Source organism: Patella vulgata, chromosome 1, assembly GCF_932274485.2.
Source record: "Patella vulgata chromosome 1, xgPatVulg1.2, whole genome shotgun sequence".
Taxonomy (NCBI): Eukaryota; Metazoa; Mollusca; class Gastropoda; family Patellidae; genus Patella; species Patella vulgata.
Genome location: NC_065879.2, coordinates 9,877,868 through 9,891,111, shown reverse-complemented (window position 1 = coordinate 9,891,111; position 13,244 = coordinate 9,877,868). Strand labels below are relative to the sequence as shown.

Here is a 13,244-nt window from a genome sequence, read left to right as displayed (position 1 = left end):
AATGTTTAAATCAAATCAGAAAAAAAAGAAATAATTACTCCTAGTGCACTTTTCGTAACTTTTTGATAAAAGAACTCCGAGGGGAAATTACTGTAAAAACAATTTTTGTGGAAAATAAATGAAATTCAGTTTAAAGTCATGGTTTATTTAAATTTTCCAGGTGCTTTGACTGAAGAGGAAGAGCAATTGAAAATTAAATATGCTAAGTTACGGAAAAAGGTTAGAAATATGGCCAATGGCCATCTTGTTCGATGTACAAATCAAAGCCAATTTCATTCATTCATGCCTGCTAATTTGATGAATAATTATTGAATAGGCCTACACTAACATTAATAACACTTTGCTTTCAAAAGATTTCCAGAGTAAATTTGAGCATTTATTAGAATATAAAGATTTTATTTAATATACAATTCTGTACTGGTAGATAAAAGGATGTGTTTATATAATTAAGGCCTAGATAATTTATATTCTCTATGGTACCATAGTACAAAATTTGTTTAATTTAGAAAATGATTTCCCGATAGATAATTCATGTAGCAATCTACACTTATAAAGCTGATTCATTGTCCAGTATTTTATATTTCAGAAAAAAATGTTACAAGTGATGAGAACAGCTAAACCAGAAGTAAAACAAGACACAAATCAACAAATAAAAAGACGTAAATTTTTATTTTTTTTTCCATGATTAGGCGTACTAATAAATAAGAATCAATAAAGGGATATACAGATTTTCGTATACACTCTAATATGAAGCCTAGACATTAAGGACCTGTCTCAGACAAAGTCAGATGCAAATTTGGGATTTCCCAGGCACAATCTCTCTGGTGCCTGGTTGGAAGGGGGGGGGGGGTGGATCTCTCTAGCCCTAAATAGTGTAAAACCCCAAATATTATAGCTCTCTGCCTATCAATCTTCTGTTAGTTGCTCGTCATTATCCCTCTTCATGAAATACCCTTTCTACTTATGGAATGCAGACTAAAACTATAAATGCATGTTGCTTTCAAACGGGAAAGAAAAATATAACCTCAAGGGTTATAATATGGCTCGCAGTGGATTCCGCAGTTTGGAAAAGAACGGCCAACACCCCAAACACAGGTGTTCTATGAAAAGCAGGGGGGTTGGATGGCCGAATGGTTAGTGCGTGCGCGTTGTATCATAAGGTCTGTCATTGAGTCAACAGGCGTAGTTTCGATTTCCCAGTTGTACGTGACAAGGAGTAGAGTCGTCTTTCCAACCTCATGAGTTTGGGTCCTCCAGTTTCATCCCGCTGGTAAAGACCCCTACCACAAACGATTTATTGAAATAAAACTAGTCTCTCTCTCTCTCTCTCTCTTGTGCTTGTAATTTTGTGCAGAAAAAAATCGATCCCCATCAACATGTTTAATGTTATTTATATACATGTACATGTCTGACAGTTACTACTTAGTTCATTTTGAACATTGTATTCTAGACCTTGTAATAATGAAGGAAACATGTAAATCTAACAAAAAAATCGAAATTCTAAAATTTGTACAGAAGCATCAACATACTGGGAGTAATATATCTGTTAGAAATACATATATGGGTTTGTACAATTATAGCATCGTTTAACATATTTTCCATTTTAGCTTCCGAAAATGCAGAAGATGCTATGGTTCAAGCCAAAAAACTTGTACAATCTGGGGTAAGTAAACTAATATTAATTTGTAAATGATTAAAATCTGGGTTAAAAATACAATTTTGATTTCGTTGGATTCTATTTATTGATTTCCTTTGGTTGATTTTGATTTATTTAGAATTTTATATTTACTGTGTGTTCCTCTATTGAAATATTAAGTGATGAATGGAACTAAAACTAAAATTGTTTAATCTTTTGAATCAGATTAACCAAATACTTTAATTTGAAGAGATTTAGCTCCTATAACTCTCCCTATTATAATGGGAGCCACAGTGTTTCAGCTGATAAGATGTTGGCTTGCTAACATGGAGGTCATGTGTTCGATCCCTGCATTTTCAGAGAAAGTTCATTGGGGTTTTCCGGCGTGGTTCCCCCCTTGTCAGTGATGAAGAACAGAGATCCTGACAGGGAAAATGTATAGTTGTTTGGATGGGACGAAAAAAAAACCGCGAAGGTCCTGTGTACACATTGGCATGCATGTTAAAGACCCTTTAACAGAGTTTTAAAAAATATTACGTCTAGCTTGAAACATTTTGTTTGATTATGACTGAGGGAGTTTTACTACTTATTATTAATTGGTCAACAGTTTGGTTTAATATTGATTCCATTTTTAAATTTTGAAAATAATTGATTTCATTTTTTTAACAGCTAATCAAGCTTGATGCTGGAAAGCGTGAGAAAGGATTTAAAAGATCAAATAATCTAGAGAAGAAAATGAAGGTATGTACATGTACATATTGTAGTATATTGGTAGCATTGCCTTCATGACTCCATATCAACTTTGGTTAAATCTCAGTGCTATAAATTACACAACCCAGCAAAAATAATAAAAGTTCCATGTATATAAAACTATATGTTTATCAAAGTCACTTATCGGCAGATCTGTAATAATAAAAGTAAAAATAACCCTATTATTATTGGTCAATGAAAGACATATTTTTTTAAAATCATGATTTGACTTATTTAAACTTCAATCTGAATAAATCACAACTTTGGGTAAACCACTTGAAACGTCAGTGTTGATTGATTAATCAATGTCTGACGTCATAAGGTCAACAGCCGCTCATATGACCTCTGACGTGACCTTCCACTACAACTGGTCAGATCTTCATGTAGTCTAGGCCATCGAAAGTATAAAAGAACAAAACGAAATATAGATCTGTTTTTTAATTAGATTGATTTAAACTTAAATGGTACCTGTTTTGATCATTTTCAAAACCATCACAAAACAATAGATAACTTTCATATTAAGGTTTTTTTCTAATGCAGTTGTATTTGAGATGGGGACCTGTGTTTTAATTTCTTTTTATCTGTTTCAGGATTCTGAAAAAGCTGTTGGCTTTCAGCCATTTTCTGCTACACATGAAGAAGTCGGAGATGACAGACCAGAAGTAAGAGTTATCTCCCTTTATTGCCTTTCTGAATATTTTCATTTAGTTTGGTTTAACGACTTGATCATTTTGACACAAGTCTAGTTTAACCAATGGTATCAAACAGATAGGGAATCTGAAATCTGGTTAACGATTCAAAGATGGCGGCTATGACGTCATACTTAGTGCCTGTTTTACAGCACTCGGGAAACCTCGGCAGATTCCGTTATTTTACATCTAGCCTTGGCACTGGTTTACTTATTAGAAACACTTGCCGCTTTTAAAAAGAAGTTATCATAATTGCGTCGTTCGGAGCGTGTGTAGAATTTTCATTGCAAAGTTGTCCTTGTTTGAAGAAAATCGGATAAACTTGAAAGAAAAATAGCTTCAGACTTTGAATTATTTGTATGATAAAACATTCTTCGAAGGTGTCATCATGGGCAACGCCATTGGTAATCTGGGAACCTGAAAGTAGTTCCAATGGCGCTGGCTGACTTCGTCATACAGCCGAGGCTAGATGTAGGGTAGTGAAATCTGCTGAGGTTTGCCGAGTGTGTTTTACAGTACACACATACAGGTTCACAAACTGTAGAAACTTGGCATGTTTGTTCTTTGGAATAATTGCTCATATACTGACAGACTTCAACTTTTGATATGACGTAGCAATTCCAAGTTGGCGGCTATGACATCATACTCAGTGCCTGGTACACAGCACCACATACAGGTTCACAAAGTATAGCAAAAAATGGTGGTTATAAACATGAATATTCTATTATCAGTCCAAATACAGGACACTTACTTAGTATAGTGTTATGTTTGTGTTTTCTCTGATAGATAATAACGAGTCAGGAACACACTGGATTGATAATAATGTAGGATTTATTTCAGATGGTCTGACATTTCTGCATGTTTACATACTGCCTTAGATTCTTACAAGGGGAACAACTCTAGTGAACATGTGTATTAGGGATCAGACTACATAATTGCGTTACTATTATTATAATTGATCATTGCATATAGAACGTTAATCTCTACATTAAATATTTATTTATATTACAGCCTAGTTCAAGACCAAGAGGAAAACCATTATATGAAAGTTTTGTTAGTGGTGGTCCTCGTAAGTTTCATTTCAAAATTTCTCACCATATTTACTGGAAATTTGAAAATCGCAAAATTACAAATGTGAACAAAATTTTTATCAACCTGTTTATGATGAAAGGAAAAATACTGACTTTGAAGAAGTCTCTGATTTTTTTTAACAATGTCTAATATCCCATGGCTAAAACCACACTAAAATTTGTTCAAATTTTTTATTTACATTCAATAAAGAAAGCAAAACCTAAATTTCAACGGTAGATAATCTTTAGACTTGGATTCAGTCGAATTAAAACAAGGCCTAATAAAACTTAATGATGGTGTTGGAATGATTATATTGTCTGCAGAGAATGCTGAATATTGCAAGATTTTCAATTTATGATCTCTTTTTAAATACTGAACGGAAACTGTCCATTTGTGGACTAAGATTCCGCCAAAACACCAAACCCTGGTAAAAAGACATCCTGTAATAACCCCGCCAAAACCTACAATTTTACCAGAGTTCACAATAGTATATACAGAACCTCGTCAGTCTGAAGAGTTCAATACGAATGAAACTAGTTACTGCTTAATAGTGATAACTGGTCAAATCGCCCATTTTATCTATTCTCTGGGGGAGCCACAGTGACTAAGTAGGTAAGGCGCTGACTCGCTAGCCTGTAGATCGCGTGTTGGTTCACTGCATTGGCCGAGAAAGTTCATCGTGATTTTCTGATGTGGTTTCCCCTTGTCAGTGGTGCAGGACGAAGGGCCTGACAAGGACATTGTCTAGTCATTTGGATGGGATGAAAAACCGAGGTCCCGTGTATACATTGGCATGCACGTAAAAGATTCCTTGGCAGTTAGAATTTGATATAAGAGCAGGCCATAGTGCCGCTGCCTGGTCAAAATTTCTCTTATTGCACATTGTATGGCGTTTACCCGTCTTCATTATCCCAGTCGGAGCAGTAGGACGTTTAACCCCATTTCATTTCAGTTTCGTTTCATTTTATCTATTCTGTTCCTTCTAGAGTTTCAACTTTCATAATATTGTAGTATGTAAAAGATAATCAGCGCCTTTAAATTCTCTATTTTCTGTCTTGTAGGATACAGTCGAGATGATAGAAGAGACGACAGAGATAGACGAGATGATCGAGACCGGAGAGATGATAGGAGAGACGATCGAAGAGATGACAGAAGAGATAGAGAGAAAGATCCTCCAAAGAAAGGCAATACTATATATGTCAATGGTTCTGGTGTGACAGAGAAAATTCTTACTAAAGCCTTTTCAAATATAGGATCTATTGTAAATGTTTCCATGGAAAATGATAGAAAGTATGTTTTATTTTACAACCATATTTAAATCATTTCATTCTCTGTCAAAGTACATGTATATGAAAAACAGTGTTTATATTTTATTTCCCACAAAGATTTCCCAAATAGAAAGAGAGAGACAGACAAGCCTCACAGGCACTCGAAGGGATTAAAATATAAAATAAAACTTCTTACTACTGCTTGACTATATATTCAGTATATACTATAATATATAGTCAAGCAGTAGTAAGAAGTTTTATTTTAATCCCTTCAAGTGCCTGTGACAAGCCTGGACATAAGGCACAAATTATAACACAAGGTATATGTGATGATATATATGTTGTGTGATGATTTGTACTTGACAAAGTCTGTGACAGGTGCCTTATGTCCATGTGGCTTGGAGACAGAATAGGGTTTAGTGCACCACTTGACGACACTAACCAGGTCATTTTGAGAATAATATATTTAACAATTTTTATTTCAATAATTAATTTGCACGTAGGGGTGTTTAGCAATGAGAGGAAACCGAAAGACCTGAAGAAAACACACCGGGGGGAGGGGCGCAAAACTTTTTGCGAAACTTTGCCCTCCCTGCACCCCCGTAGTTACGAGCCTGGACATACATGTTAAACAAGAGAGAGAGAGAGAGAGAGAAATGGGGTTTAACGTCCACACGACACAATCAGTTCATTTCGGGACTAACATATGGTTCAATTTTATTTTAATAATTTGCTTGTGCGTAGGGGTCTTTAGCAGTGGGAGGAAACCGGAGGACCCGAGAAAACCCAAGAGGTTTGACAGGCGACCCTACTCCTTGTCACGTACAACAGGGGATTCGAAACCACGCCAGTTGACTCAATGACAGACTTTATGATACAGCACACACGCTAACCATTCATAGGGTGACCCACCATAAATAAATATCTCCATATATCTCGACAATTACGCCACAATATTTATATATATGCCAAGCCTCAAATCAGTTTCACACAATTATAGTCACTAAATAAACGATTATGTTGTACTTAATAAGCTATGACCATTAATCATCTGTAAATAATAGACTGAAAACTGGTTCCAAGTGTCGTCCATAACATCCAGACACTTTTGAGTAAAAGATAGGTTACGTGTCTTTGTTTTGAAATTAGTCTCGCTTAACCAGTCTATCGACCATTCTACGTCTGATTGACAGGTCGGGATAATCAAGACTACTTTTTTACGAAACGTAACCGAAAGCTAGATTATGAAATTGAATTTAGAAATAAGCACGTTAGGTAGCTCAACAATCGTTTTAAGAAGTTTGTAAAAGTAAAATGAAACTACTGCTAGTATCATGTTCCTGTCTAAACCGAGTGTTTCAGAGATATTATTTGTACTAAACCAAAAGATGCCGCTCTTAACGGTACAGTTAATGATAAAGCGATTTAAAAAAATGAAACGAACGTAATTTCTAAATCTGCTGCAATAACCAAGAAGCTTAATTTTACTGCTATTCAAAATCGTCAACAATAATTTTTTACGGCTGTAATAGTTGATAGATTTGTAGAGAATAGCAAGTGCCATGGCTATTTATAGTATCATACTGTCAGAAAGTTGGTCTCGGCACGACGAATGTGCACGCTTCAGTGGTAGTCTCGAACTATCAGCGGTGGACTGTATTTCTGTAGAGTGCATGGGCCACCCTACCATTCAGCCATCCAACCCCCCTACATATTAAACAACATGTTAATGTAATTTTAGTATAATGTAGTCTCATAAGATTCCAGTGTTGCCTATATTACATGTGTGTAACTGTATGTTTATATCTAAATTGATTGCCTATAAATTCTCAGTAACCATTAATATATTTTTGTAGTTGTGGCTTTGTAACATTTGATAAAATGGAGTCAGCCGATCAAGCTATTGCAGAGGTGGGTAGTATGTCATACTGGTAATCTGTAAGTATTAAGAGGCAACTTAATAAAAGGCCAATAAAAATTGCATTATTTTATGAAAAATGTGGCGACAGAAAAATGTTAGGTTAGATAATACTTTGAGGATATCGATCAATAGTACATGTATTTCAAACCATTACAGACACAATAAGATCGCCATGTGGGATGGAAAGAAATTTGGGTTTGACCTCCAGTCCTACCATTCTGCATATGACATGAGATAAATTTTGACCCCAGATATGGGGGTTGGATGGCTGAATGGTTAGCAGGCGCGCGCTGTATCATAAAGTCTGTCATTGAGTCAACTGGCGTGGTTTCGAATCCCCGGTAGTACGTGACAAGGAGTAGGGTCGCCTGTCCAACCTCGTGGGTTTTCTCCGGGTCCTCTGGTTTCCTCCCACTGCTAAAGACCCCTAGGCGCAAGCGAATTATGTAAATAAAATTAAACCATATGTTAGTCCCGAAATGACCTAGTTTGTGTCGAGTGAAGTTAAACCCCATTTCTCTCTCTCTTTCTCTTGACCCCAGATAAGGTGAAATAGCCATAACAATCAGATTGCTTGGATCAATTTCTTTTTAGTAATGACACTTTTGATTGTGTATGGTTTTAAAATCTATTTTTGACTTTTAGCTTTTAGTCTAACTCTCACTCTCTCTCTCTCTCTCTCTCTCTCTCTATGGTGCTGTCATTAGTCTACATGGCACCTTGTTTTTCTGAACCTCTTGCCAGAATAATGCAGGGAGAATCTTTAGGAACTTTCTTGGCCAACATTAGGATGGAACCCGGGGTCTGGCTAGAGAACTAGTGCTATAATCACAAAGTCAAGCGGCTCTCCATTTTGAAACATACTCTGCTGTTATATTTATAGATGAATGGAGCTATGATTGAAAATGTCACACTTCATGTATCAATGGCCAGAAGACAACCAGCTTTTGAAAGTATTCAAGATCTATCAGCTAATAGTTGGACATCAATAGGTTAGTAAACTACATGTACATAGATTTTATATAACAAAGTCAAAGAATTTTCAGCGATGTCCAAATTTACTGATGTGAATATAGATGCTTGTCCCTGATGCAAATAACAAACACATAGATTTTATTAAGTGGTCACTCCCGTTAAGTGGTCAGACATGAGAATTCCCTAAGTGGCTGCAGTAGACAGATTTATAAAGCCCGGCCCATACCGCTACGACTACACACAACCCGACAGGACTCAGCGTCTTGGGTAGTTTTTAAAAAAATCGGATCGCGTCTTTACTTGCCTACGATGGCACCAGTCCACACAGGCCCGACTCTCACAGATTATGCGTCGTGAGTTACGCCACTTCCCTCTAGCGAGTGATTCCCGGGAAAACAAGGAGCACATGACCTGCACAGTCACATGACTAAATGCTACTCTCTGATTGGCTAAACAACAGTAAGACAATTGATCGTGTCGTGTGAGAGTCCACACAAACACGATGGGTTACGACTGCATCCAACTGCATCCGACTATGACTGAACATGCTCAGTCAGGCTGACGGGCCACGACGCGACGGAAATCGATTGAATCGTGGTCGTGGGACTGTCCACACTGCACTGATTAGGCTGACCTTAAAAATATCTTTGTTTCGCCTAACGCGACCGACTAACTAAAACCACCCCCGACTTAAATTATTTTATTGCACTTTTCCACGATCTTTTTATTTTATTTTGTGTGTCAACCTGAAATATATCACGAGAGTTATTTCCCTTTACTATGGCTATGGTTTGATTCATTATTGAAACTGGTTGATCAAGACGAAAGCGTCATAGGTGTCGCTTCTCAACAAAATGTTTGCAGACGAATACACGTCCATTCCCACGAAATGATTCTGCTTCTATGTCTGTGGTGCGTAGTTTTAAACATAACGACGATATTTTCAATATCCGTTTTCGAGAAAAATGAAGGCACAACCCGCACTATCGTTAAAAACGTGTTGAAGGAGTTTCACACTTCAAGTTCGTGGCAAATCGTGTGCGAGTCGGGCATCACGAAAAATTCCCGATGTCATTGATTTTTTTGCCAATTGAATAAAGAAGACGAATGTTTCCACCCGGAAAATTATTAAGCTGTCAAATTAGCTCTTAAGTTTAATAAAAAGACTTTCAGTTCGTTACTTTTTACGTCAGACCCCAAATTCATTAAACAAAATTAATGAATCTGTAGTATACAGCTAATAAGTTTTCTGTATTGATTTCTCTAACTTTAAAAAAAAAATCTGAAAAAAAAAACCGACCTACCGACCCTTCTCCTCGATTGTGGGTCGGGTTTGGTGAAACAAAGATATTTTTAAGGTCAGCCTTATCTGAGATAAGACGTTGCGTTGGGTAGAGTCTGGACAAGTCGTGGCGGTGTGGGCGGGACTTAACACAACACAGTTCTATAGATCACAGTCATTATATTATATACACACAATGTAGATATAGATAACAATCATTATATAGATCACAGTCATTATATTATATACACACAATGTAGATATAGATAACAATCATTATATAGATAACTGTCATTATATTATATACACACAATTTTTCCACAAAATTGTCAATTTATGGTTTCTTTTATTGTTAAATGTACTACTATATACCTCTCTGGCCATTGCTGGATTGGCTTATGATACTTGAGCTTTTGAGGGAGTGTGTCTATTCTTCCCGTCCAATCAAATCTATGCAAGTACAGCAACATGACAGCCCTTCGTTTAATCTGAGGGTCTTCCCTAAAACTTTGGACAGTGATTTAAGGTATGAAAATCGGTGAAAGTATTGTTCGTCTCTAAACAGTATTGTTTACATTGTAACCGTTTTGATAGCCTCGTTTGTCACGCAGTTAGTTTTTCTGCAATATTCTGCTATTCACTGGTTATTTAGCCAAAATAAAATCGTGAGTCATGACTAGCGTTATCTAAACATATTTGGTCCAATTTGGAGCTATGTTTAAAGCATAATGATATTGTTATGCAGTTAGGTATTGGTTGTTAATCAGACTATTGACCAGTCATAATTTGGAACAGAAATTTGCTTCCTTTACAGCAATGTTAAGTGGGATAAGGTCTAATCAAACGAAACACTGCGAGGAGTATACTCTCTAAAAGGGTTTCACATTATTTTCTCATTTGTTATTTTGTATGCTTGATAACGACCAGTGAAATCTCCTTGAAACGTTGTGTGTGTATACCCTACCCACTAAATGTGCAACTGCTTCTCCTGCCCCCTACTCCTACCCAGTAAATGTTCAGCTGTTCCCCCCTACCCCCTACTCTCACCCATTAAATGTTAAAGATGTGACATATATATACCCTAATAATTTGTTTGTTTTTTTCTAGCTGCTAGTAAATCACAGAAAGGTTCTGGTTACAAGGATAAAAGAAGCATTGTATCATATGAAGATGAAAATATATTTTAAACTCTAGTCTCTGTCATCAAGAGTCAAGACTTGTTTTACAGGACATAATGGTTACATCTGAACTTACATTTGGTAGTTGTGTCAGACCAGAGTATAGACTTGTTTTACAGGACATAGTGGTTAGATCTGAACTTATATTTGGTAATGCTAGATTCCCATTGTCGTGTGATGCGTTTACGGTAGGATTGTCCTCTACTGAGTCCACGATCTGGTAGGTGCAGGTGCGTTTCGATATGATCAACAGGATTGCTATGACTGACCTCAATTTATGATACGACCTGATCGGATCACCAGGATTAAAACCATGATTTTAATTGTAGCGTGAATCGAATCAGGATAGTGGAAATCTAGCATAAGGAATTTACTCCTGAAAGAAACATTAATAGGAAGAAAGAAAGAATGAAAGGATGAATTATAATAAAACTCAAGAGGCAAAGTGTGTCCTTTATGAAAAAAGAATTCTATGAAAAATCTGTAAATAGAAACAAATAAAGAATGAAAAGTTGAATTACAACTTACTTGTTATCAATCCTGACTTGGCTCCATTTGCTTATTTATATATTTAAGGATACCCTAATGACTGTTTTACCAAAATGACTCAATATTATCCATGATATTGGAAATTAAAAACACCAATTAGTATTTAATATTGGCCCATTATAATCAATATTGATGTTGTTATCTTACCAAACAGGGAACATTTTAAAATCAGTACACCATGTACTCGATGGTTCGAGCGCCATTTGTAATGAATAAAGAAAATGATACCCCACAAGATGATTAGAAAGTAATTGGAAATGAAATAATAAAAATAAAAAAATCGTGGTCTAAGCAAGCACAAACCACTGCCTTTCAGTTTGGACTGTTCATGTATTTCACCGAACATATACGCTAGTATGAAATTAATATTTGCTCTATTTTAAGATTCCACAGAATCTCTCTCTCTCTCTCTTTCTCTCTCTCTCTCTCTCTCTCTCTTTCTGAAAAGCTATTACTGTTATTAAATCCGAGCTGTTTGTACAACGATTCTCTTGTTGTAAAAACGTATCTCTCATTAAAAATACATTAATGGCTTTTCTTTAGAACTGTTGCGTTCATTTCAATGTGTTCAGTTACTGAATGCAGTTTAAACAGTACATTCAACGACATCCACATTACTCGGTCTAGCAATCTTCCTGGAATTACATAGTAAATAACTGTAGTTGCCCATGTTGATTTATATCTGTAAACTAATCTCAGGAAGAAATGGACGTGCACACCAAGCCATGTGTGCACCAACCCAGCTAATATTACGTTTTGTTTATAATTGAATATAAAGTTTGGGTCAAAAAATAAATTATCACGGATTTATTTTTGGTTTGTTTAGGGAGGGGGTAGATGAAAATCTAACTGATTGTCCAGTTGATCGTTAATCAACCCCAACCAAATTGTCTTCTTCTTGGGGCGATTTATCCGACAATATAGGATTAGCCAAGTGATTCTATATTCTATATCTGATAAGTTCATAGCTATGTATTTCTTTATTTAGTTTGAGTCATTCTATGTGTCTTTGACTAGTCTCTGTCTACGGTTGTATTCCGTCTGACTTAACATGTTTTTATTTTGCAAAATTCAAATATTTTTCATATATATTTAGTCAGGTGTGCCACTATTTTGTCATGTGTTCCAGGGTGTGCCGTTAGCAAAATCAAAGGTTGAGAACCACTGGATTAGCCAATTATCGGACGAAAACTGGTGTTTTCAACGTGGTGTGGCCGTAGACATCACATTGGTGTGGCGATATCATCTTGGTGGAAACGGACATTAAATACAGACCTCGGTGTGGCGGTATCACCTCAATAAAGCCATTTCACACACATAGCCGATTATCACTTAAAGGCTCAATACCACTCTTGTTGTAACTGAATAACATGTCCCAATCTTTATTCTGGTCAACAAATTGTACAATTTTACAATATTCCAATTAATTGATGATACAAATTTGATCTTAACCCACCTAATTTAAAAAATTAGAAAAATTCAACTAAATGATTTGAAAAGCCTGACGTAAAGCTTTTCAAATGTGACTTGGATTTAAAAATATTTTTGAACCCTCTGGACAAGTAAAATAGGATTTAATAGATAATTTACACAACAGGTAAGACACTAACACATCTAGTACTTAGAATAAGGCTATTTTTTATTTTCTGGAGATGTCAAGCCAGCAAGAGTGTTATTGTCCCTTTAACATGACCTGTACATATTGTTCTACATTGAGGTGTTTATCAATCACTCTAAAGATATAAAATATCAATAAATATGCTGAGTCACATCACTTTAAATAAGATTTGGCACATATTGAAACTCTAATTCCATGTGTAATTTTTGCCTTTGGATCAGAAAACTTGAAACTGTTGCTGATGGTGATTATTCGTTGCCTAGCAACACTTTGTTTCATATCAGATGAGCCAAGAACAATATTTGTA

General features: G+C 35.9%; 1 protein-coding gene across 1 annotated transcript; it reads left to right on the top strand.

Annotated features, from left to right (window-relative positions):
• Positions 1-54: 54 nt before the first annotated feature.
• Positions 55-11,287, top strand: LOC126822346 (negative elongation factor E). Its single transcript, XM_050551194.1, has 10 exons — positions 55-219; positions 587-659; positions 1,608-1,663; positions 2,306-2,377; positions 2,977-3,048; positions 4,087-4,144; positions 5,208-5,436; positions 7,271-7,325; positions 8,219-8,327; positions 10,700-11,287. Exons 1-10 carry the CDS (start codon positions 139-141, stop codon positions 10,777-10,779), a joined length of 885 nt encoding a protein of 294 aa, XP_050407151.1. The 5' UTR covers positions 55-138; the 3' UTR covers positions 10,780-11,287.
• Positions 11,288-13,244: the final 1,957 nt, after the last annotated feature.